Source organism: Numenius arquata, chromosome 7 (genome assembly GCF_964106895.1).
Source record: "Numenius arquata chromosome 7, bNumArq3.hap1.1, whole genome shotgun sequence".
In the NCBI taxonomy this organism is placed as follows: Eukaryota; Metazoa; Chordata; class Aves; order Charadriiformes; family Scolopacidae; genus Numenius; species Numenius arquata.
The window spans coordinates 44,589,689-44,613,360 of record NC_133582.1 but is presented as its reverse complement, the minus strand read 5'-3'; the positions used below and the strand labels follow the sequence as shown (position 1 = coordinate 44,613,360).

The following is a 23,672-nucleotide window of genomic DNA, read 5'->3' as shown; positions in this document are numbered from 1 at the left end:
GTGGTGAGACACTGGAACAGGTTGCCCAGAGGAGCTGTGGATGCCCCATTCCTGGAAGTGTTCAAGGCCAGGCTGGATGGGGCTTTGAGCAACCTGCTCTAGTGGGAGGTGTCCCTGCCTACGGCAGGAGGTTGGAACTAGATGATCTTTAAGGTCCCTTCCAACCCAAACCATTCTGTGATTCTGCAGACTTCTTCATATCCTCCTTCAGTCTTCAACAGAAAATTGAACTCATATCTTTTTCCAACCTTAACTTTATTTTCTTGCAGGAGCCATTCTCTGTGCCTTGCATAATCCAACTGAATCATTTTAGAAACAGGAGAGAGGAGTGAACAGACCATACTCAGTGCGTGGGTACACCACTGGTTTATAAAGCACTGTGATACGTTCTGTTTGGTGGAGTTTTTTTATTTTATTCCTTTCCTAACAGTTCCTAATCTTCTGTTGTGATGTTTTTGATCACATGGAACAAAATTTACAACCCAAGCACAGTCTTATTTCTTGTTTACCTTCTGAATATCAATTAGCCTACATCTAGTTACTTTTTCAGACAAAACTTCCTGAGAAACTGTGAGAAACAAACTCTTTTGTAGTGATTTCACAATTTTGATGGGGGATTTTATCTCTCTAGTCTGTGTTTTCTGGAAAACATCTCTTGCTTTTTTAATTTAAGCTACCTCATTTTGATCTGTGTTATTGGTGTTAGCTCTGGTCTTGCACATTCCCTGCATATTTCTCAGGTGAAGCAACGTTTGAGCATTGTAATATGCTGCTGGGACGGACAGTGCAGTTTCCATACTCTCTCCCGCCTCGGAGTTATTTTTCTTGGCTGAAAGTTGCGGTGAGCCAGGGCACCCATAGCACGGAAGAGTCCTCACACATGAGTTGCGGTACAGTTGGTGGAGTCAACAGTAGAGGCTAGAGAAGGAGTACCTTTGTGATTTTATTTGCTTTAGTAGGTGGTACACTCGTTAAGGTAACGTGAAGTTTGGGTGTGCTACTGCGTCTTCTTCAGCTACTATTGTCTTTATGCCTAGGCAGCACTGCAGTATTGCAATACCCATTCTGATCAGAAAAATAGGTTTACTGCTTGCAGACCAGCCACTAACCACCTCCCTCTCTCTGCTCTTCCCAGGGAGACTTTATAATTTCCTGGGCGCTCTTGCAAGCTGCCTTTGCCTCTTGGTGTGAATCCTTTGTTAAGTGCAAGCCGATAGCCTTATTTATGCATGCCATGGGCCAGTTCAGTGCATCCTCACTGCATGGCTGATCGGGATAATGAGTTTCACAGTCTTAACATCAGAACCAGCTCGTCCTTACTGGCCTGGGTGTGGGGAGGTCTGCTCCCGGTTCTTTAGGCAAAGGCGCTCTTGGACTCTGTCCTGGTCAATTGGGGTAGGTGTGGGAGGACTTCCCTGCTCTGTGGAGCTGTGGGAAAGGCACTGGAGGTCCGTCAGCTGTTGAAGGGCTTGGTCTGAATTCTCGCTCCAGAACAGACGTGCTCTCTATTGAATGAAATCTCTGCCAGCAGGCCCTGACCCATTTCAAGCATGGCTCAGGAGGTTTTTCTGTGTGGCTTGTAATAGGATTTGGACTAAACTCTTGAGTAAGAGAGTTCACTCTTAAGTGAAGATGTACATCTGGAGTGTATTTTTGGCACTTGCTGCTTCCAGTAGTTTTCTTTCTTAGGAAATCTGTCCTAAAAAACAGCTGTGTGTGGGAGTTCTCTCAAGTGGTGGTTAGTATTGCCAGCATTTCAAGCCTTCGTATTTGGTCTGTTGTGAGGGGTGCTTGCTGCTCCTGCCACCGTGGAGCCAAGAGTATGACAGAAAGTTTGAAGACTTGTGGGAAGATTCAACACCGAAACTGGTTGCGTGAAAATAGTTTAAAAGGTAGTCAGACAATTTTTAGAAATTCTGTGAAAGTAGAAGAGACTGAATTTTGCAAAGTTCTATGACAAAGAGAAATTTTTTGAAAGGTAGGAGAGAGTCAAGTTCTGTAGCTGCTACTCAGTTTGACACTAAGACTTGTTCTCTATAAATGATAAAATGCTTCATTGGTACATCCATTACAACTCCTGGCATGTGAACGCTGTGGATTTTTGGATTTTACTAGGCAGGCAAAGCCCTGAAAAATCTCAGCAAAAACACTAGCTCCCCCCCCCTTTTTTTTTCCTGTTTGATGTACAACCTTCAAAACCACACAGAATTCAGAGGAATTTCTTTCCTGCCTGGATGTAGCGCCTGAGTTTTCTTCTGCAGCATGGTTTCACCAGAAGACAGTCCAGGTGAATCACACAGCTCTCCTCCACCAAAGAGCTCTTAGCAAAATAAATGCTTCTGACTGTTGATGCTGGTATTCAACGTCATCATTGTTGGTAAGGAGGAGGGGTTTGGTAGTGATGGGCTAATGTCAACTCACTGTAATGTTTTGTGTTAAAGTGTTTGAAACTGGGAAAGAAAAGCAGTAGGCTAAGGCAATGTATGGATTAGATTATTACAGTATACATTAACACAGTCCTTGAAACTTCAAAGGCACTTAAGCAAGGATCTTATATCTCCAAAAAATGTAGCTGAAAGATCTTTTTTGAATTTGCTTGTCCTAGCATCTTTACTCACTGTTAATAGAAATCTTATTTGTTTGAACCCTTCCAGTTTTACAAGCTAAGTTTTCAAACGTTTATCACCTTTTCTCTGATCGTAACATAAACAAGACTTTTATATTTTGTATTTTAGTTTGGATTGATATTTGATTGATTTATCTAGTACTTGTAGGCTTTCACCATTTTTTCTTTTTTTTCTTTAGTCTTTTTTCCTCCATGGACATTAAAATACATTTTTCTAAGTAATGGGTAGGGGTTTTGGTTTTTATTCTGTTTTTGTTTGCTTTTGGTCGGCTGTTTTGTTGTTTTTTGGTTTTGTTGGTTGGTTGGTTGGGTTTTTTAAGTTAAACAAATAAATGATACTTATTTGGAGTAGTTTGTGGATAAACCTACATTTGATGATGATGGTGTGCCCAGCGTGGAAGTGAACCTATCAAAGCTGCTTTGTGCAGACACTCTAACTTAGCATAACCCTTGCGAACGATTTCTGTATAGATCTCGCTTATTTCGAGTGTTCCCTTTCAGACTGCAGGGGTTTGCCACTGTATGCAAATTGCCCCTTTGATATTTCTGGTGGGCGGCTGAAGCCAGCTATTAAAGCATTTTTCTAAAAAACGAAAAAAGCAATGATTGTGCTCTCTCTAGTGGCCGAAGGCGCAATTGTTTGTGTGTCACTTCATAGATCCGATTTTAAGACATTACTTCAATGCAGCGCAAACATTTACTCCATTTAGCCATAGCTGGAAGAAAAAAAAAAATTCTGTATCAAATATAAGACAATTAAATCTGCCTGCTCTTACGACTGACTGTGCTGGGCATATCTTACAGGAACAATAGAAGAGGAATGCCCCTTTCCCCCCCTCCTCCTTTTTTTCCTCTTTAAGTACTTCCACACCACCACCCCTCCACCCACAGCCACCCCCCGAATATTTTGATTCACAGTATAAGATCCCGCATTTTGCTGTGTGATCTGTGGCATGACAGGTTTGGAAGAATGTTTCTTAATCTCACCACACGCTTACTAACACCCAAGGAGGAGACTCTCTGGGGTTTTTTTGCATGCAGAGAGTAGCCAAGGGAAAAAAAGGATGAAGGCAGAGACATTCATAGGCTGCTTGTGCTGCCGCTGAGATAGCTCCTAACGTGTGATTTAGTACTGAAATAAAGATGTGCAATAATTTAGAATGGTCTCTCTTTCTTTTAGTCATAAATCTCCTTTCTTGGGAATGAGAGGCAAGATGTTTTGCTTTCTATTTGCTGGATTCTGTCCATGTTTAGGTGGCTTGAATGCAGGAGACAACTGTTGCTGCAAGTGCACAGCTCTTCTAATCTTCTTCTACCATCATTTCCATCTGTGCCAGTAGCAACTCTGTATAAATCCTGCAATACTTATGCATATAAAGAACTGAAATGGCCTTAGGAAGCATCTCTAGGATAAAGAAAAGGAAAAGCTTCAGGCAAACATGCCAAATAGTTTTGTGGGGTTTTTTTTTTGTTTGTTTGTTTTTTATTTATTTCATGAAACTAGGTGAGCCTTGGATTTTTCTGCCTGTCAGTTCTGCCACAATGGAACTAATTTTTGCTTTGAAAGGGTTGCATAAACTTTTTAAAATGTGTTGCTGAGTTAACCAGTCAGATGAATGCTGCAGAATTTGTAACACTAGCATTGCTGGAGAGGAGTCACTATTTCACAGGCTCTTTAAATACAGTTTGCAAATATGAATTCAGTTCTGCAGTTTTTTAAGCTGCTTCAAAAAGAAAAACTGGATATGTAGGTTCGAGCTCACACCTGCTTTCATACCTGCTGGCTTGTTCTAGCAGCATGAGGCTCAAGATGTCTCATCTACTAGGCAGCAAAGCCTTTTTTTTTTTCTTCTTTTTTTTTTTTAAGTGACTAAATAGTCTGATACTTTTGAAGTTCTCGGCACTGTGGAAAAATTATGGCACTTATTTAAGAGTTTGAATATGCAATTAAGCATCTAATTTTAAACGTGCACACTCAATATTGGACTTTGCTACAGAGTTATTTCCTTTTTATGGTTATCTGCCAACTGCTGAAGTATGCATCAGTACGTTTGACATGTTAATGCATTCTGGTAATGGAGGTACCTGATCAAGCAGCAGCCAAATGATCACAAAATAGATGTCTGAGGTGAAATCGGAGACTACAATAAACAAGGGAAAAGTGCTTTCCTTCATCATTTACTGATGAGTGAAATCCCTGTCTCCCATCTGGCTTGAAAAACTGGACCCAGTTGGAGGAGCTGTTATATATAGTCTTAGCACCCAGCATCCCTTCTCATTGACGACCACATGCATTATTTTCTTCAGTGGTCTCTATGCTTTTGCTTCCCTTTCTCAGAGTCTTTTTTTTTTTTTTTGACAGGATTGTAGTATGTTCCTGTAATTCTAAATAAGCTTACTGTGACTTGCTCATAAATTAAAATCAGATACTTAGCTATCACTAATACACTCTAGCATACCTGGTTATAATGTGATCCAGGCCTTCCCCAGTTACTGAGTGGAGCTTTCTCCCTTGTCTTTCAGCTGACCTGAAGCAGTGAAGGTAGCTGTGTGCTCTCTGTGCTCGCTGAATTACTGTGGGCATGCCCCAGGTATTGCAGTTGCTGGTCTTTGCCTTACAGTATCGCATACCTATCACTCACCTGCCAGATTCTGTGCACTAGATCCTCATTGAGATGGTATTTGAATATAGTCCAGTTATTCCCGGTGGGGAGCTTTATTATCAAATCAGCAGGAAAAGCAGCATTCTCAGCTCCAGCAGATGCACAAGTGTTACCCAGTTTGTACTGATCTGTTGAACAGCAATCATGTAATGTAAGGGACAGTCAGAATATTAAGAGACAGGCTTTTAACACAGCAGAAGCTATCTTAGTATTTAACATGCTGAGAAGACAAGCTAATCACAAAAGACTTGTCTAGATGTCTATGTTCCTTTGACTCCTTAGGTATTTTGTAGATGCTGATGGCCAGTGTGAACTTTAAATCAATTTATTGCGTATGTTTACATATGCAATAAAACCATTTGCCCTATCATTTAACTACACGCAGAGTGAATTGTTGACCATGAGCTGATCTGACCTTTTCAGGTCTAATCAAGAAATCTGAAATATTATTTCAGCCTGTCAGCTCCAAGAATGTGCAGTAATAGTATCTGGATCTAACTGAAAATGTCAGACACGCTCTAATATGCAACCCATCAAAGTTACGATGCGTATGAACCAAGAACTGGTTAAGAATATAAATCTGTAACATCCGTGGTGCATCTCAATTGCTTAGATAAATTGTTCAGCCATAGATACAGGCTGGCTAAAAACATGCATTAAAAGCAATTCTTTGGAAGACATGTGAGATATACAGCCATTTAAATATTAAAATGATCTTGAAAGAGGGGTGATAACACCAAGTTAGAATATTACTGGGAAAAACAGTGAGCAGTGAGAATATCAGTGCTCTAGTTAATGTCTTGCCAGCTTTGTTGTGTGGTAATGTAAGATTAGTGGTCTCATGTAACCTCAAAATTTTCCATTTTAATAATTTGCTGCTGGTGAAGTTTTTACTCTTTCCAGAAATAATGCATTATATAAGCGGAGGTGTCCTTATTGATCTTATTTGTGTTGAATTTAGTATTAAGCATTTTTCATACTCTTGTGCTTTTTATGAAAAAGTCTATCTCTATTTTTAAAACCTTTCTAAAAACCAGCACTGTTGTCAGTAGGTTTGTGGTATTTAATGATGTTTAATTTCTTTGGTTTTTCTGTCTCATCTTCAAGCTTCTGTTTGTGGTATTTTACTAGATATTCCTATCTAGGATAATTCTGTCTTTAATAACTAGTTATCAAGCATGACACCAATTGTTCATTAGTATAATTTCTGGATGATTAATTTACATTTGGATTAAAGTGGATGGGCACAATGAGAAGCAACTTTGTATCTTAAGAAAATAGTATTTTGTTAGCTAAACAGTCTATCAAGATTGTTTAATCTTAGAGCAGTTGTTAGATTAAAATTGAGTTGGTTTTTAATCTAATCATGGGTCATTCGTGCAATTTGAGGCATTATTAACTAAATTGCTACTATTAGTAAAATGTTGTTGGAAATAGAATTAAAATGAACTGTGAGAAACATTGCTGAACCAATAACTTTGCATTAAAGAGTAGAGGGTATTTTAAACTAGTTAGTGCCATTTGAACTGTTCTTGTGAGGCAATGCTGCCCTCCCCTGGTATGCTGCAGAAAGTAGGAATTTTTATCCCAGTCTGAGCAGGCTCTATGACTTTCTATGAAAGAGAAATTGCTGAATTGGTGAAAACAGTGAAAAAATGTTCTTAAAAAGACCATTATGTGCCTTCTCTATTACAAGACCAAAAAAAAAGCGGAATAGACATTTGTGCAGTGCTTTTGTGTGTGCATGGTGCAGATATGGGTGGATGTACAAATAATACACTGGAATATACTGTGAATACACAAGACGACAAATTGAGGGCTGAATTAAGTTTAGGTGGCAATTTGGAAGATGAACTGAAGACAAAATAAACAGATACCAGGTAGCTGCTGAAAGTTAGTGGGACCGATCATAATAACCTTTTGTTTAATAGCATAGTTTTTGTCTTGTATAAAAGCTTAGAGAGTTATAACTAATGATTACATGTTTCAATTCTACAATAGAAAAGTGAATGGGACCATGGCCAACAACTTGCCTGGGAATAGGATTAGCTCTTGTGCCCGTGAAGCCATAGCAAATCTTCTATCAAGGGCTACTGATTACAAAGATACCACCACATCAGGAAGTCTCTTCACTGCGCATTTCTGAGAGCTGAGAAGGTCGTCCAAGGAAATATTACTATTGCATCATTCAGTCTTAATGTATTTCTTCAGACATCTGTTATTAACCACTACTGGAGACAGAATATTGGGGTAGAAGGTTCTTTAGATTGTCCAGCTATGGCTGTTGTCTGTTAAATAAGTATGTTGCTATTTGCCTTAATTTTGTCTTCCTTCCATTTCTCACTGCTAGGCGGTTTCACCATAGTCCAGACAGCAGAAAGAAATGAGCCTTGTTTCAAATATAAGAATTTTATAGAATTGCCACATCTGACTCCAGTAGAGTGTGTGTGGTAGAGTTTGGGTTTTTTTTCTTTGTTTGCTTTTAAGGTATAAAATATCCCTTTCTTTTTATAATTAAGATTTTTCTAATTGCTGGACAACTTGCAAAACACACAGCTTTTCTTTCTGTGGCTTCCTCACTTGACTTCTGTTTTGTTTGCTCCTTGTCCCTCTTAGTGCATTGGAGATCACCTAACACTAGAGAAAACTGGAGAGAAAATGTTAAAATCTCTGGTTCATGTACCACTTCGTGTCTTAGATGCGAACAGATTGCCAGATTCAGGATCAGGAGGGAGTTTTTTTCCCCAGAATGGTTTGCTTCAGGACTTTGCTTGAATGTGAGTTCTTGTCTACTACTTAGGGCGAGGTCACTTGGGAGATGTTTTAAGATCTGTGGAACATAATTATGTTCCCCACATGACCTGCTCAGGTCCAGTAGAATTTTACAGTTGTGGTTCCTCTTGTTGTTTTACTACTACCTTTTATAATAAGGTCCTAGGAGTTGTTTTGTGTCTGTGGTGGGTGCCTGCCAGTCCACAGAGCAGGTGTGGACCCTTTTGAACTAGATCCCAACTACTCAGTTACTTGTGACTGTGGCAGATGAGACCCAAAGATCCCAGTGGTCCTTCACATACTTCTGTTTCTGAAGTGACCTCCATGCACATAAGCTAGTAGGCTATAACAGGCAATCCTTTTGAGACTTAGCTGAAAAACCACTGCAACTGTGGCTCCATGGTAGTTAAAGGTGAGCTAAATCAACACCAAGATGCCTTGTTTTGCCTTTCCCTTTGTGACATCCTGCCACAGCAAAACTAGTTTTATATGGCTTTCTTTTCTGTTAGATTAATATTCTGTCAGTGTAGCATCCCAACTCAGCTCATCAAATGGTTATGTGAATGGAAGTGGTGTCGTTCCTTGACCTAGAACAAATGTATGAGGTCTAAGACCACGTAACGGTTTTCTTTCTTCTCCATAACTTTTGCAGGTACTTGGGCTGCTGGTGTGGACCTTGATTGCTGGAACAGAATACTTTCTGTATCCAGCCTTTGGCTGGGTGATGTTTGTAGCTGTGTTTTATTGGGTTCTCACCGTCTTCTTTCTGATCATCTACATGACAATGACCTACACCAGGATCCCCCAGGTGCCATGGACCACGGTGGTAAATACACCCCTTCTTTGTTGTTTCGGGTTTGCTGGGTTATGAAGAGAATAAAACATAGGGGTATTCTGTGGGTGTCGTTAATCAACTGCACTTGTGCTTTTTGCAGATTTTTCCCTAATTACTATGTGGCTGTGTGCCTGCAGTGTTTAACCTTCATACTACCCAGACACTTTTAAAACACTTTCCCTATGATGATTTCACCGTTTGTTCAGGGGTTGATGTAGTGACTTGATTTTTAATAATGTGCGTGTGACTGATACTTATGTACATATGTACAGTGGCCTCTTTTTTTTTTTTTTTTTTTTTTTTTTTTTTTTTTTCCCCCCTCCCTGTAGTGATTACATCCCATGAAGAATGAGTCTGTTGCTGCCTCTGAGCTAACAGACCTGGCCATATGGCTCAAACAGCAGAAATCCCTATTTGATTCAACACCATGAATTGGAAGTGGGACCCTGGCTTTTAAGGACATGAGTATTCCTCTGCTAAAGTAAAAGCGAAGGTGGTTCAGAGGTAGCAACAGTCAGACAATCCATGTATTGCCTGCTGTGAAAATGGTGCTGAAAATTAGTGTTTTATATATATGTAAAATATGTACAATGTAACCCTTTGCCTTACTTAATGCAAATCAGATAAACAGCTAATGTAATTACAGAAAAATTTCACAGGCACTTAAAATTCAGATCCCGTTTTTGTGGTTTGAACAAACCTGGCTAGCTGTACCTCTACACAGTCTATTTTTACATTATTTTCATAACAGGCTGGTGTTCGGGGTAATAAATCCTAAAAGTCATTGTCATCTCAGCCAACTGGCTATTTGTGACCCATCCAACGATTATTATAAATGTTAGCTTTGCATTTGTCTGATACAGTGAGATACTGTTCGGGTTTTGGTGGGTTTTTTTTGGTGGGGTTTTTTTGATTTTTTTTTTTGTTTGTTTTTTTGGTTTTTTTAAGTAGCTAAAGATTACTGAATAGAATTCTGGTGTTTTTGTAATAAAATATATTTGGCTTCTGTGTTGCAAACAGCTTGTTATCAGCTGTATTGTATACGTGACTAAAATTCAATACTCTCTTCATCTTCCCATTTGCTGCTGTAATAAATAGCTAGCTATAGCAATTACTAATAAGAACAGCCAGGATAATGGGATAATGTTCAGATAGCTTCTCTGTTTTCAAGTTTCATGACCAGCAATTACCATTAAGGCTATAACACTGCTATAGAAATATTGGATTATTTCAATTACAGCAGTAATGTGTCTGGGTGCATTTAAAGGTGTGGGGTTTTTTTTTCCCCCATTGCATTAGATGTAAGTAAAGTACATTCAAAGGGGAAGCATCTTTGTATCCATTTGGATACAGCTTTAGTCATTACCCTTCTTTCATCAGTTTAACACTATTATCAGGTAACAGCTGCACGTAAATGAGTTGCCCCTGATGTATGTGGTAGCAAGCTGGAGTATTTGATTTGTTTCTACTTCAGATTGAGTGTATTTCTTGCTCTGAATTGCAAACATGTTGTAGATAAGATCACATAAATGTGGGTCTGAAAGGTAGTCTCCTTTTGTAGTAAAGGGTAATATGAAGACAAAATAAATGCAAAATAAATAAATGATGCTTGCATTCCAGCTTGTTTTGCCTTAAGGTATTAAAAGAGCTGTTGGGAACAGACTTTGAATTGGACCTCCGCCACTCCTGGCTGGCCAAGAGGAATGTTTGGTCTCTTTTCAGAGAGGTGTTGTTAATGTCTTCATTCAAGGCAGCATAACACACACCTCTTTGAGTAAGAGAGTTCATGCCCACCTTCCCCCAATTCTCTGAAGTATCCGGAATTTCAGTCTTTGCAAGTTACTGCTCTGCCTCCTTAGGGCTCAAACTGTGCATATTGTATGCACTATCCAAAATGACATCTGGACTTCTCTGTCATAAATTTTACTTTTTGCAGGTTAAGCACATTATGAAATTGCTTAAGATGCAGTTACTTTTACTGCAAATTAATCCAAAGGATTTGGATTCAAATCTTCAAAACTGACTCTCCTTAATAGTGCAAGTTCTTTGCTAAAACAATCAATGGAAGCTTTTAAAATCTGGTAAATTTGAATTTAAGAAGCAGATGGTAATTTAGCATGAACCATTTGGTTTGAGTAATATATTGGCAGTAAAGGCCCAATCAGCTTGCATTGCATTCCATCTTCCCCAACAGTGTTATTTCCCAGAGCAGCACTTCTCAAAAATTATGTGCTTTTTTCTTTTCTACATGACAAGAGATTGCAGGAATTTGTAGCTTTCCAGGATAATTGAGCCTTTTTGGAACTTGAAATCTAAAAATAACAACAACAAATACTATAGGCAATCAAATCTGGAGTTTGAAAATCAGTGCTTTACAGAAGTTCACCTGAACCTGCCAGTTGTTGGCATCTTATCTGAAAATGGACAGTTTCGTATACTATTACTGTAACGCCCGGGAGAAACAAGAGAGGTGAGATCTGTGGATGGAGACAGTACCTTTTATTAGCTCAACTGATACACATGAGATAAACCTTGCTCATTTATAACTGTATGGATCAAACCTCAAGTGCCAGGCTTTGGACTCCCATCTGAGTGCTGAGGCACTGCCCGCGGTTCCCTGCAGAAAGGTGGGTAAGTGGCTCTTTTCCAAATGCCCTGAAGTTGCCAGGACCTAGGAACCACAGGAGGACGTGCCTGCCCTTCAGCCTGCTCTGAAAACTGTAAGGAGGCTTTTTTGCATAGGAATTCTCATAAAGCCAGTGGTAACCTCAAGACTGACGTGTAGACAGATGACAGCACAGCATGCTGCTCCCTGGAGGGAAACTGCTCCCTGTAGTTGAGAAAACCTGTGTTTGGGGAATGGTTTCCCTTCAGAAAACTTTGAACCCTATGTGTCATGGGAGCGTGTGGCAGTGGGCCAGACTCCACCAAGTCTGAAGTAAACTCAGCTGGAACCAAATGTACTTGAGATGGATGTGAGGAGCTTCCATACCAACTACTTCAAGCTGTTGATCTGCTCTTTGGTGCACTGAGGGAATTGCTAATGTGGATACAGCTGCTGTTGCTGCCTTCTGAACTTCTTCGGCTGCAGCTCTGTTTTTTAGATGCTGCTAGAGTTGGTGACTAGTGAAGTCAATAGTGAATAATTGCTGTATATTCCTAGCATCCATTAAGTCACACCATAGAAATAAACAAGTTGGAGCTGCACCAGTATGGCAACATTTAGAGACAACTGGGGCAACGGAGTTAAGGGTTATGGTATTTCTGTGATACTCTGGAGTGAAAACATGGGGCCAGAAGCTGAAGGGAGCAGATCATGGACAACGTTAGGACCTTGTCTAAATTGAGTTACTAATTCCTCCACTTGTAACTAGATGCAAAGCATGTCACGGGTATTCCACTTGAACATGGCACCCGTGAACTAAAAGTATATTTTTATGTTTTTATGGCTTTAGACAATTAGCAATGTGGAGTTTTTGTGAGTTTGTTTTTTTTAAAGTAAGAATAAACTTCCTGCAGCCATGACCAAGTAGTGAATAAGTAAAGGACAAAGTATTAAAAGTGCTTAAAAAAACAAAACAAAAACGAAATGAAACGAAAAAGAAAACTAAAAAACCACAATGACAAAACCAACCAACAAACCCTCATACATTTTATCTTATTTTTCATCTTCTCTGACTTCTCTTACATCCAAAACCCAAACTGTTCTTGTTTCTTCTCTGTAGTGTTATGTGAGATCAATGTTAGTTGCTTTGCTTCTTTCTTAGTAATGAACATAAGTACCCTGAGACGTTGACTCTGCTCCTTGAAAGAGAAAATGCAGCATCTGCCGTGGATGGGTCTTGATGACCCATATAGTCCATTCAGACTGTTCTCTTTCTTGGTTTTATCTAGTTCTTTCTCCTCACAAAAACAGGCAGAAGGGGAGAGTACTGAAAGGTGGAAGAATATGACTGAAAAAGTTACACCCTCTTTATCTCCTTCAAAAGTGGAGAAAAAAGTTTTGGAAGCTTTATATTCTTCATATACCCAGGAGTCATTGATTCCCAGAGTGTATCTTTGTGTAGGTTAGAAATGTAATCAAATTGCAGTTTTATTTTGTTTCTTCTTTTTTTTTTTTTTTCTCATGTAGTGTCATATTCTTACTGCATAACACTTTGATTGTGATAACCAAACTGTGTCCTTATTATCACTTTTGGAAAATCACAGCACAGGAGCTTTAAGACTTCTGGATTCAGCGTGATGGAGAGTTTGTCCAAATTGTGCTTTAATGTTTATGGATCTTTAAAATAGGCAGTTAAATTTTGATCTTAAAGATAGAAACTTGGAAGAAGGTAAAGATAGCTAATCTTTAGCTATCACATTATAGCTATCACAGCTATCACATATAGAATCACATTTCTTGTGCACATTGCGTGTGTACAGTATATTTCAGATGAGTGTTATAATGTTGGAATAGAAAATGGTGACAAAAACGTGCATATTAACTACTCACATTGTTTGTTTTTTCAACAGGGTCTTTGTTTTAATGGAAGTGCCTTCATTTTGTACCTCATTGCTGCCATTGTAGATGCATCTTCAGTTACCAAAGAACTGGACAGTCACAATTACAACAGCTGGGCAGCTTCTTCAGTGAGTTCATTTTTTGTTTAAATTGGTCCTATGTCCAATAAAGTTATATCAAAAGAAGGCTGGCTGGAAGCGCAGGTTGAAATGCATGTGTGCTGGATTTTGAAAAGCTGCGAACTGATACAGAAGCTGACCCACAAAACCTATAGGTAGCTGTAATTCAGTTCATGGTTTTTGGAGGTGACTGGAAATTCCACTAGGAGATGACAGTCACATCAAAAAAGGCTATAATTTTTTTTAAGATCATACTGCTTTTCCCCTCCTCTGCCCCCATTTATTACTAGCTCTCTGGCAGAGGATATAGACTGCACATCAGAGTGGACAAAACAGGTTGGATGAGAGCCAAGTCACCTCAATCCACTTGGACAACTTCAAAAGCAGTTTAAATTAACTCAGCTAATGTTGCACACGTGTGGATTAGGTGCATTCAGCTTTTTGTGGTCTGAGCCATACACACAGGACCTTTGAGTAGGTCCTGAAGTGATATTGCTGTTTATTGTTATATTGCTCTTACAGCCTCAGCTTTTGATAATCTCTCCTCTGCGTTGGGTGGGCAATGCCTGAAAAATCATGTAACTTACCAGTGGTTTAAAGTGGGTGCAAATCATTAATTAGTCTGATATTACTGTCTTACCACTTAGATTTGGAAGTCCAAAGCAGTCAGTCGGTGTGGGTGAAAAGCACCTTTTTTTTTTTTTTTTTTTTTTTTTTTAGAGCCATGTCACTGTCTGAGCAGGTGAATGCATTCTCTAGCTAGGTTAAGGGAGTTGTAAAAGAACTTTTTGCATGTTGTGGCAACAGTAGTCGAATTCAATTGTAGTTCCGAATTACAGCTACTTTACTGACTGTTCATGCTTCTGCAGTTGTCCTCTCTGGACTATTCACAAATCCTGCCTTCTTTCTGAAGGTTATTGTGTACGGCCATAAACACAGAGACTTGGACGCATTTTCTGTTTTTGTCTTGGGAATTGGATAACTACGTCCCTGTCACTTCAGTGGTGTTCAGGGTCTTCTCCCCTTGGCAGTTTGTAACTATTGATCTGTTACTCGGCCACTGCTGATGACAGGAACTTGCTTGCTGCTAGATAAGCTTGCATGCTGATTCAGGTTTTATGCAAAATGCATGAATGGTCAGTGTCTCATGGGATGTTTGGAATCCCTTCTAATACCTCCTAGTAGCACTTATCTAATGCACTGCCTAGATAAACTATTAAATGTAGATTCTTGCTTTCTGAAACCATTAAGGGTTTCATGGATGGATGTTTGTGAGAATTTACAAATCATGTATCCCCCAAGTGCTCTGTTAAAAAGATTTTAGATGGAGCTTTTATTTCTTAAGAAACAAAATTATTGGAAAAGAAGAATGCTACAATTTTCTGTTGTAATAATATTTTACATCCTCTACAGTTTTTGGTGCCACAGGTTAAATTTACATTAGAAAAGACTCACCAAGAGCCCTCTGTTGGAAGGTTTAGCTTTACTGCCTGTGCGTGCGCTTAGTAGTGCCCTGCTCTCGGAGCTGAAGGGCTCACCCAGGCCAATGATGGTGTATAAGTAAGAAATATTGGTAGAATCCTAAAATATTTTTAGGCTGGAAGAGACCTCTGAAGGTGACGAACCTTCTCCCTGCTTAAAGCGGGGCTAACTCGTATCAAGCCTTGTCTGCTTGAGTTTTGAGTATTTCCAAGGATGGCTATCCACACCACCTCTGGGCCTCTGCTGCCACGTTTGATTGCTCTCATTGTGATTATTTATTTTTTTTCCCCTAATATGGAATTGAAATTTCCCTTCCTGTAACTTGTGTTTGTTCCCTCTTGTCCTTTCACTGCTCATCTCCAAGAAAAGTAATATTAATCCTATTTGCAGTGTAAGCTTTATTTGGTTCAGTTACCAGCAGAAAATATTCTGGTCTTATCGTAAGACCATTTTGAACATTGTCTATTTTGAACAACATGCAGTGATTAACAGGAACTTAACCACTGGCACTGAATTGGACTTTATCAGTACAACTGAAATAGTTCACAGCTGTTCTTTGGTTTCTGTGCGCGTATGCTGCAAGGACTGCAGAAGCAACACCACTGATACTGTGTAGTTTTAATCTTTAAACATAAATCTAGCCTGCTACAGAAGTCTTATTCTGTAATCAGTTTCAGACAAAGTAGTAATATCTCAACGTGATTGCTGTGACACTTATTTGCACTGAGGAATACCTTTATTCCTCAGTAGAGGATCTCTGGAACTGGTAACCTCATTGGTACTGCGGTTTGAGAAGATGTCTGGGCCTGCATTTGAATACGAGTTTTCCCTGTAAACGAACCTATTTTGATGCAGGGTGTGCCATGCTGAGGTACAGGTGGGCCGTAGGCCATTCCTGGAACATCAGAGCAGCGCACAGTGTTAGCTGAGCTGACACACGTGGGCTATCTTTACCAGCAATTGATGTTAAAAGCAGCAAGTATAGGACTGGTGGGAGTCCGTATTATAAGATCCATACTTATGGATCCATTATACTTAACAGCAGTGTAATGTGGAGATATGGGTTGAAATACGTCATGTTTCATCTGCTTCTAGGCCTGTATTTCTGTGCATAATTTGAGTTTACTTACACAGTGTTGACTGTGGTGGCCACACAAGTACAAGGAGGTGAAACGGTGCCATTTTCACCTGCTATTTTTCCTTTTTCCAAAAAAGGAAACTATTTTTTTTTAAATAGAAATGACAGTGCTCTCAAAAGTATGTAATTTTTTCCTAATATATTTTTTTTTTCTCCCCTCTCTCTACAGTTCTTTGCCTTCATGGTTACCTCCTGCTATGCTGGAAATACTTATTTTAGCTTTATATCTTGGCGATCACGAACTTTGCAGTAAATATTTTGTTAAAATGAATTCTGTAGTATAAAATATCTTGAGGATTATACTCTTTTGATAAAAGTTTGGAAGAGGGATGAAGGCTTTTTGAACATTTCTGTTAGAATGGATGCGATATATTTTAAGATGAGATTTAAATGTTTATTTATAATACAATGTCATCTTTAGAGACATCTAATACCGACTTTGTACTGTATAATAAAATTTCATACTGCTTCTTTTAAAATTAACATGGTATTTTTCTAGACATCGTATAGATATTATTACTAAACCTTTAATAAATCTTACTTAATGTGCCAAGTTTGTAAATGGAACTTTTTAAATGTTACAGGTATACTTCTGATACTGAATGCTGCAAATCAAAACTAAGATTGATACTGTCTCATTATGTATAAAAAGTGACATTGTGCAGAAAAGAATCCAACACCCAAAACTTTAATAATAAATAAATAATTGATCCAACTGTGCATGTTTTGTAAGCCAGGAGTAGAAAGTTGCTTTTTAAATTTCTTTTTCAGAGTACAATATATGCTGCTAAGAATTCTGATGATCCTGTCAGTTTGCATATTCTATCAGCTTCTCACAGTCATGAGACTGCTTTTGGAACCTGTTCCTGTAGGTCTGAAGGAACGTTGAGCATGAAACACATTGTCTTAACAGGTTTCTCAAATCCAGCAGGCTCCAAGGCAAAAGTCTAGACAACAGCCCCTTAATGCTCAGTGCTTAACCTACTGAGAATATCACAAACACCTACTAAAGGTAATACATTTTGTTTCTGAGGGGACTGTGTTTTTCTCTTTTCACGTTAGACCATTAATCTGTCCTAATTAAAACCTAGGCTTCTAAATCCTATTAAATGATATAAAGATTAAATCCATAGAAGAATTGTCAAGACGCCAGTGCTAGAAACAAAGAATTTCCTCTCTCCTTCCCTGTCCACTGACATAATCTGCGAGTTGTTAGTTTAACAAATGAAGTTTTTAATTTGAAGCTCATATTTAAATATCTTTGAGTCAAGCAGAAGTATGACAGAAGATGAATTTCAAAACAGATACCTTTGAAAATTACTTTCAAATACAAATTACCTATGGATTTTTTTTTTTCCAGGAATTATGTGGAGAGTGAAAGGTTGTGATTATTTTGTGATATTATTTAAAGTTTTCCTCATTTAAAACTTCTGCTAAATCTTTTATTACTGGATTAAGAAGATTTGGACTCTCTTCCAGTCTTCAAAAACTTAGCTGGAAGATTATATGTGATAGTAGAGAAAATCTTACTGCTTCAAAAAACTTGTTTATTTCTCCCTGTAACTAAATGGTGTGCGCTTACTTACGTGCGTGCCTTGCAGCAAAGAATATTTATCAGCAGTCAGCTAATTCTGTTCTTGATCACATTGTTTTATTCTTGATTATCTGTCAGAGTCACAGGATTTCAGTGTAAGGCAAGCCAAGATACTATTTAAAAAAAACTATATTTGTCTGCAAATTGCATCTGGTCTGCACAACAAAGGTCAGGCTGTCTGCTGCTTGCTAAAATTATCCAGTTGTGAGAAGAAAGAAGGGCTACCAACTATGCATTTTATCTACACAGATAAAATGTGTCATTAAAATCCCGTATGCTCTTTTCCATTGCTGGAAAAAAATCAAAGGCATAAAAACCACCCAAATGTCAACTGATAAAATGTAACTAGAAATACAGCCAGAATTAAAATCTCGTCAGTGATTTCTCATCAGTAAAAATACTTCAGTAGTAATAGAAATTCCTTCTTAAATGACATTTGTTGTACCTATCTTAAGTGCAAAGAACGTGACTATGTTTGCACAAATGTTTCATGATTTTGTGGTAACTGCAATGGTCTGGTCTAAAATCATAACCCAGATAACATTTGTGACTAGAGGTAATAAGAGGGAGTAAAGCTACAAGGGAGTAATACGTTTCATCCAGTTTACCAAAAACCATCACGGAAACTGTTGCATGTCAGAATAAACCCCTTAATGAAGGACAAAACCACACTGTTACCAGATAAGGAATGATTCTGGCAAAATATCTGCCACCTCTCCGAGTCTTCAGTGCTGATCCTCAAGGGAAGATGTGTGGGATGTCTTCCAAAGGCAAATCTGTGAGTTGAATTCTTAGTATGTGGTTTTATAAATTCAGAATTAAGTAGAAACTTACTTTATGCTTGGCCTTGCCTTTTTTTCCTCCAACCTTCTGTGCCTTGCTCTTTCCCTTTGTAAAGATAATTATCTTACTTTCTATGCTTTTTCTCATCTGTCTCATTTCTCATCTGTTCCCCAGATACCAACTGTCTGTTTTTTCAAGTGTTCTGAATATCTAGGTAAAATTGGAGGAATCAGGCAAGCTTAGAATTACTTCTGAAGTTTGCTTCTCCTATTTCAGGCCTGAAGAAAGGCACAAGCCCCCAAAAGGTGATCTGCATTAGTCTTAAATACTGGCTTGCAAACTGGGACTTAGGCTTTTGTATATTCTAATACTGATAAAGAAGATAAGCTAACTGGTTTATCACACAACAATTAAAGCAAGATTTGTGTCTGCAAGCATTGATTAGAGTTCCTAAGATTAAAAGAACAAACTGGTAAGTGATGAAATCATTAGTGAAATTCTTAATACAGATATTTGGAAGAATAAAAAAATGCTAATCAACTTGCAAAATGAAGGTATTTGACGTTATAAATAACTTGCTTCAGACAAACAGTCTCAATGAAAAATCCAGCTCACCCACATATGTAAGGATACTTTATGTCAATTTACGGGCATAAAATTTAATTTATTTAGGAGTTGTCAGTACCTCTTGTCTGCACTTAAGTACAGGCTGCACCTAAGTTGAAATAAATAGCATGAGAACTGTAATAAAAACTTCAAATTCAGAGGTGCTTTAGATTGACTTTGTGCCAGGGGTTTACAGAAAATGCCTGTATTTCTGAGTAAAAAATATGACTGTTACTCGTATTAATTTAAAGGTATTTCTATTTCACTGGGCTGAACTCAGATCAGCAGGGCCCCATTCATCTACATGTTTTCAAAAGAAGTTACAAGCTGAAGAAGCTGAATCAGTGGGTAAAAAAAATGTATTTCTTAATAGGAAGTACAGAAGTTAGTAGAACCTTCCTCTACAGGGCTTGCAAGAAACCTAGAAACGTGCTTGCTTCTCAACTCGAACTGTAAGGAGTAGGGGGGGGAAGCAGCTGAAAAAAACCCCAACCACCAAACCAAACCCTCATTTTCAGCAGCTAGCATTGTGCTGTTGTGTAGATTGGCAGTGTTGTAGCTCTGATGTCTAACCACACGAGATAAAAGTTGGTGGGAAAGGTAGTATTTTTTTTATTGCAACTACTAGCTGGCTTACCAGAAGGCCAAAACTATGTACTGCTTAGTCTATTACAGCCCATTTCCTCCAACTGGCAAAGCCTGTCTTGCTCGTGTAAATTACTGATGCTGGCCCCGTATTTCTGTTGGAGATCGTCTGACCTCACCTGTCTTCCCTCCTAAGACAATTTAAGTTGCTGAAGGAGCTATTAAATACTAAATGTGAACAGAATGTGCATCCTAACTGCAGAAAATGGGGGCTATTCCTCTAATGAGTATGAAAAGTGGCATCTGCCCAGCTTGGAGACTTGCTGTTACCTCACTTGTCAGAAAGCAAAACAAGTTATTTTTAAACTTGAGGAAATATATAGCTTCCTTTGCTGAGTTTTGTTAGTATCTCTGCGTCATTTAATTCAAACGATGAGGTTGAGACATTTGGACAGACATTACAGTTTTGCCTGTCGCTGCCCATGTAATGCAAATGTTTTATCTTTTACGAGGTCATAAATCAGAAGGTTTGGGTTGGTTTTTTTTTTTGGGGGGGGGGTGGGGGTGGTGAGAATAAAAGTTGCGGGGGAAGACGCCGTCTTGCAGCCGTACCTCCGCCGCCGAGCCCCGCAGCAGTTCTCCCCTCCAGGAGCATCGCCGGGAAACTTTGACAGGCCGAGGGGGGGTCTTTAACCCTTCGAGTACAGCTACTGACCGCTGCGGGGGTGCTCCCCTCCCGCACCCCCCAACCTGCGGCGAGGGATCCCTCTCCCGGCTTCTCCCAGCGCGGCGGCGGCGTCTCCTCAGCGGGAAACCCCCGCGGCTTCTCCCTCCCAGCCGGGGAGGGGAGCGGAGCGGAGCGGAGGGCGGGTGGGGAGGCGCCGCCGCGCTCCGCCCGGCCCCTGGCAGCCCCGGGGCGCCGCCGCCCGCCCCTCGCCGCCCCGTCCCGCCCCGTCCCGTCCCGTACCCCTGTCCCGGGCCGGGTGGCGGCTGAGGAAGAGCGGGAGGAGAACCATGTCTCACGGGGCGCGAGTGATCCGCACCGGGGTGAGCAGCGGGGGTCCCGCGGGCCCACCGGCCGCCGCCGCCGCCTCCTCCTCAGCGGGATCGGACGCCGAGCTCATGGACGGCGCCTATTTCCGCTCCTGCGCCGGCATGCTGAAGGTGGCCCAGATGGTAAGGGGCGAGCGGGGCGGGGGGCTACCGTTGGGACCGTTGGGGCCCTCGGCCCGCGCGGGCGTCGCGTTCACCCCCGCCGGGTGTTTCTTCTGGGGACGGCTCTGGAGAGCGTCGTCGGGGGGTGGCGGCTCACTGCGGAGTTGGGCCGATTTTGCTCCTCGGGTCTCGCAGCCCGAGGGGAAGGAGCCCGGCCCCGGTTCCTCTGGCAAAACCAGGCGTCGAGGCCCCTCGGAGGCCGCCTTCACGCTTCCCGAAGGCCGCCGTGCGCCCTTTTCTTCAGACAGACGCACCTGAGCCCAAGAGGAATGCCGCTTGCTCAAGGTACTGCCTAGTGGCATCTTCATCATGGTAGCTAATGGTAATTATTTATTATTAACAGCTTTTTGCAATTAGTAGTAATGGCAAAACCCTGATGCAAAGGCACACTGTTCTCCAGTGGAACACCTCCTTCTTTAGCGCGGGTAAGTTTTTGGGAGAAAGCGAGGCCAAGTGCCAGTGGGCTGGTAAGGGTGGGCACCACGGCCGCGACCACTAGTCCAGCTGGCTTGGTGCCTTGTCTGCCGCAGACCCCCAGGCAGCGCCCCAGTGACCCCGGGAGGGGTCTGGGAGATGTATGGCTGAGAAGCAGCAAAAGACTTCGGTAGCGGAGCACTGCCAGGATTTCAGCTGATGCCTTAACTTGACTCAGTGCAGGAAATTTTGCTCCATCTAGATGCGGAGAGGTTTGATAGATGGATAAGCTCTTTCTCATTTCTGTGGCACATAATTTGTCGTCTTACTTCCAGTAATGGGTGTGAATAATGACGGATGGCTAGTAATGAGAATGGAAGACAACATGTAGCGATAACTTCTCATGTACAGTCTCATCCTGCAAAAACCTGTACCTTGACAACTTTTTGTGCTGGAGTTGTTGCTTTCATTTCTGATAGCTCCCAATGGCTTCCCCCTCCTTCCCCCCACCTTTATTTATCTACTCTTCTTTTTTTTAACCTGTGTAATTTATTAGCATCCGCAGAGTTCTAAATTGACGTTAGAGGTTAGGAATCGTTTTGTTCTAGGTTACAGTGGAGTAATATCAGATCCTAAAGTTTCTATTTAAAAGGCACCCAATTTCTTCCAGTTCGTTAAGAGCCATCAGCTGCCTTTAGAAATGAGCCTCAATAGCAAGAGACATAATTCAATGTGGCTGGGCAGAGTTCACCACTGCAGAAAGAACTGTTCCTTTTATGGACTAGAAATACCTAGTCCTCTCTGCTCTCCATCCTGCTCTCCATCCACGCTACAGCTATGATGTGTGACTCTTACAACTAGCACAGGCATTTGTGCTGAAATTTCAGTTTTGGTGCATATGTGAAGTGTGTGTGCATACTTTGCATACTTTACATGCTTTACATATTTTTGTGTAATGTATGTAAATCTATGTAATTTTATGTGATCCTTCACAGACTTAACATAAAATAGTATTTTATCAATGCTATTCAATATCAATTTCATCAGAATTTAAGCTAGTGGTTTTCTGCGGTGACTTTAACAGAAGTTAAAATAATGTAAATGAATTTCTTTCAGATTCATGTTCTTACATTTTTCTGCTTTCTTACTCACCTGTAAATAACATCAGTAAAAGTTACCTCAGGTATCCAAGGAACTTTGGGCAAATGAACTTCTTTTAATATGGTATCATGATGGTGTCATCTTCTCAAATAATTCCCTAAGAAAACTAGACATTTGTGCTCCAGTGTGTAGAAATAACAAGGACAGGTTAGTTCTAGGTTGATTTCTGCCCCCAATAAAATACAGAGATAAGTATTTTCACAGCTTTCCTTTATCTCTTCTCAGACAGTATTTCCAGGGATCCATTTGTATTAGCACTCGTTTCTCCTAGGAAGAAGTAAGTGTTTGTGATATCCTTCTTTGAAAAGGATTCTTTATGCTAAATTTATAAACATTCCTGCATTAGTGTTAATGTGGCTGGTGGGACTGTGGTGTTACTAAGATGGAGAACCATTATGCTGGCAGAAGACAAAGGTCAGGTCTTTTCGGTTAGACACGTATTGCACTAAATTGTGTACAGGGCCTCTGACTGGTTGTGGTTATGAAGAGTGAACATGACAGTTTCTGTTTTCTCTTTCTTCCTCAATCCCTTTTACCTAGAAGTAAAGGATATGAGAGAGAACAAGAAAGAAACATTTCATCACTTACTGTAATGTTAAGGTCTGCTTGCAGTGGTTGCAAGCTGGAAAAAAAAATAATTGACGGTATGTATATGTGCATGAAATAATTCTAATAGATGCCAACAATATGCTATGGAAATTATATGAAGGAAATAGAAGATAATGTTACAGCTGTTCTTCTGTAAGAAAGATCATAACACGAGGACTAAAACTCAGCAATCTTGGACAAGATTAAGAGATTGTGCAGCAGTCTGATGATTACTGAATTGTTGCTAGTGTCTAAATGTTACCAGTGCTTTCTCTTCAAATTCTGGGTGCTGTGGTGTCTAGCATTGAATTAAATTAGGAAGTGAAAAAAGTGTTTCTTACCTGTAAGCCTACACAAATTCCTTCCCATTTTTTGCCAGAGAATTTCTTTAACCTTGCAGAATGATTATAGCTTTGAAAAGATAATGCATTTCATACACTGAGTTCCTTGATTTCTAATGCTTAGGGAATGGTCTGTAAATACTTTGGAAAAAAAAATGGAGGAGAGAACAGCCTTCTGTGACTTGTGTATTTTACCTGGCAGTAAGACAGTTTGAAAGCTGCTTTTCATGTGTGAGTAATGTTAGC

At 40.0% G+C, this 23,672-nt stretch overlaps 2 protein-coding genes across 5 annotated transcripts in view; both read left to right on the top strand.

Moving 5' to 3' along the window:
- CMTM8 (CKLF like MARVEL transmembrane domain containing 8) overlaps nucleotides 1-16,860 on the top strand; it is a 35,888-nt gene extending 19,028 nt beyond the window's left edge. Inside the window, exons 2-4 of one of the 2 annotated variants that reach the window (XM_074150178.1) lie at nucleotides 8,714-8,887; nucleotides 13,412-13,528; nucleotides 16,309-16,860. In XM_074150178.1, the coding sequence (XP_074006279.1) occupies nucleotides 8,714-8,887; nucleotides 13,412-13,528; nucleotides 16,309-16,392 (375 nt within the window). In that variant the 3' untranslated portion in view covers nucleotides 16,393-16,860. The remainder of the gene's footprint in view (nucleotides 1-8,713; nucleotides 8,888-13,411; nucleotides 13,529-16,308) is intronic. The other variant, XM_074150179.1, reaches the window with a different exon arrangement.
- Nucleotides 16,861-18,320: 1,460 nt separating this feature from the next.
- CMTM7 (CKLF like MARVEL transmembrane domain containing 7) overlaps nucleotides 18,321-23,672 on the top strand; it is a 31,917-nt gene continuing 26,565 nt past the window's right edge. Inside the window, exons 1-2 of one of the 3 annotated variants that reach the window (XM_074150182.1) lie at nucleotides 18,457-18,511; nucleotides 19,374-19,470. Coding sequence is in view for 2 of the 3 variants with exons in the window: in XM_074150180.1 (XP_074006281.1) it covers nucleotides 20,722-20,883 (162 nt within the window). In the remaining variant the exon portion in view is untranslated. Of the gene's footprint in view, nucleotides 18,512-19,373; nucleotides 19,471-20,684; nucleotides 20,884-23,672 lie in introns of those variants that run through there. The other 2 variants (XM_074150181.1, XM_074150180.1) reach the window with 2 other exon arrangements.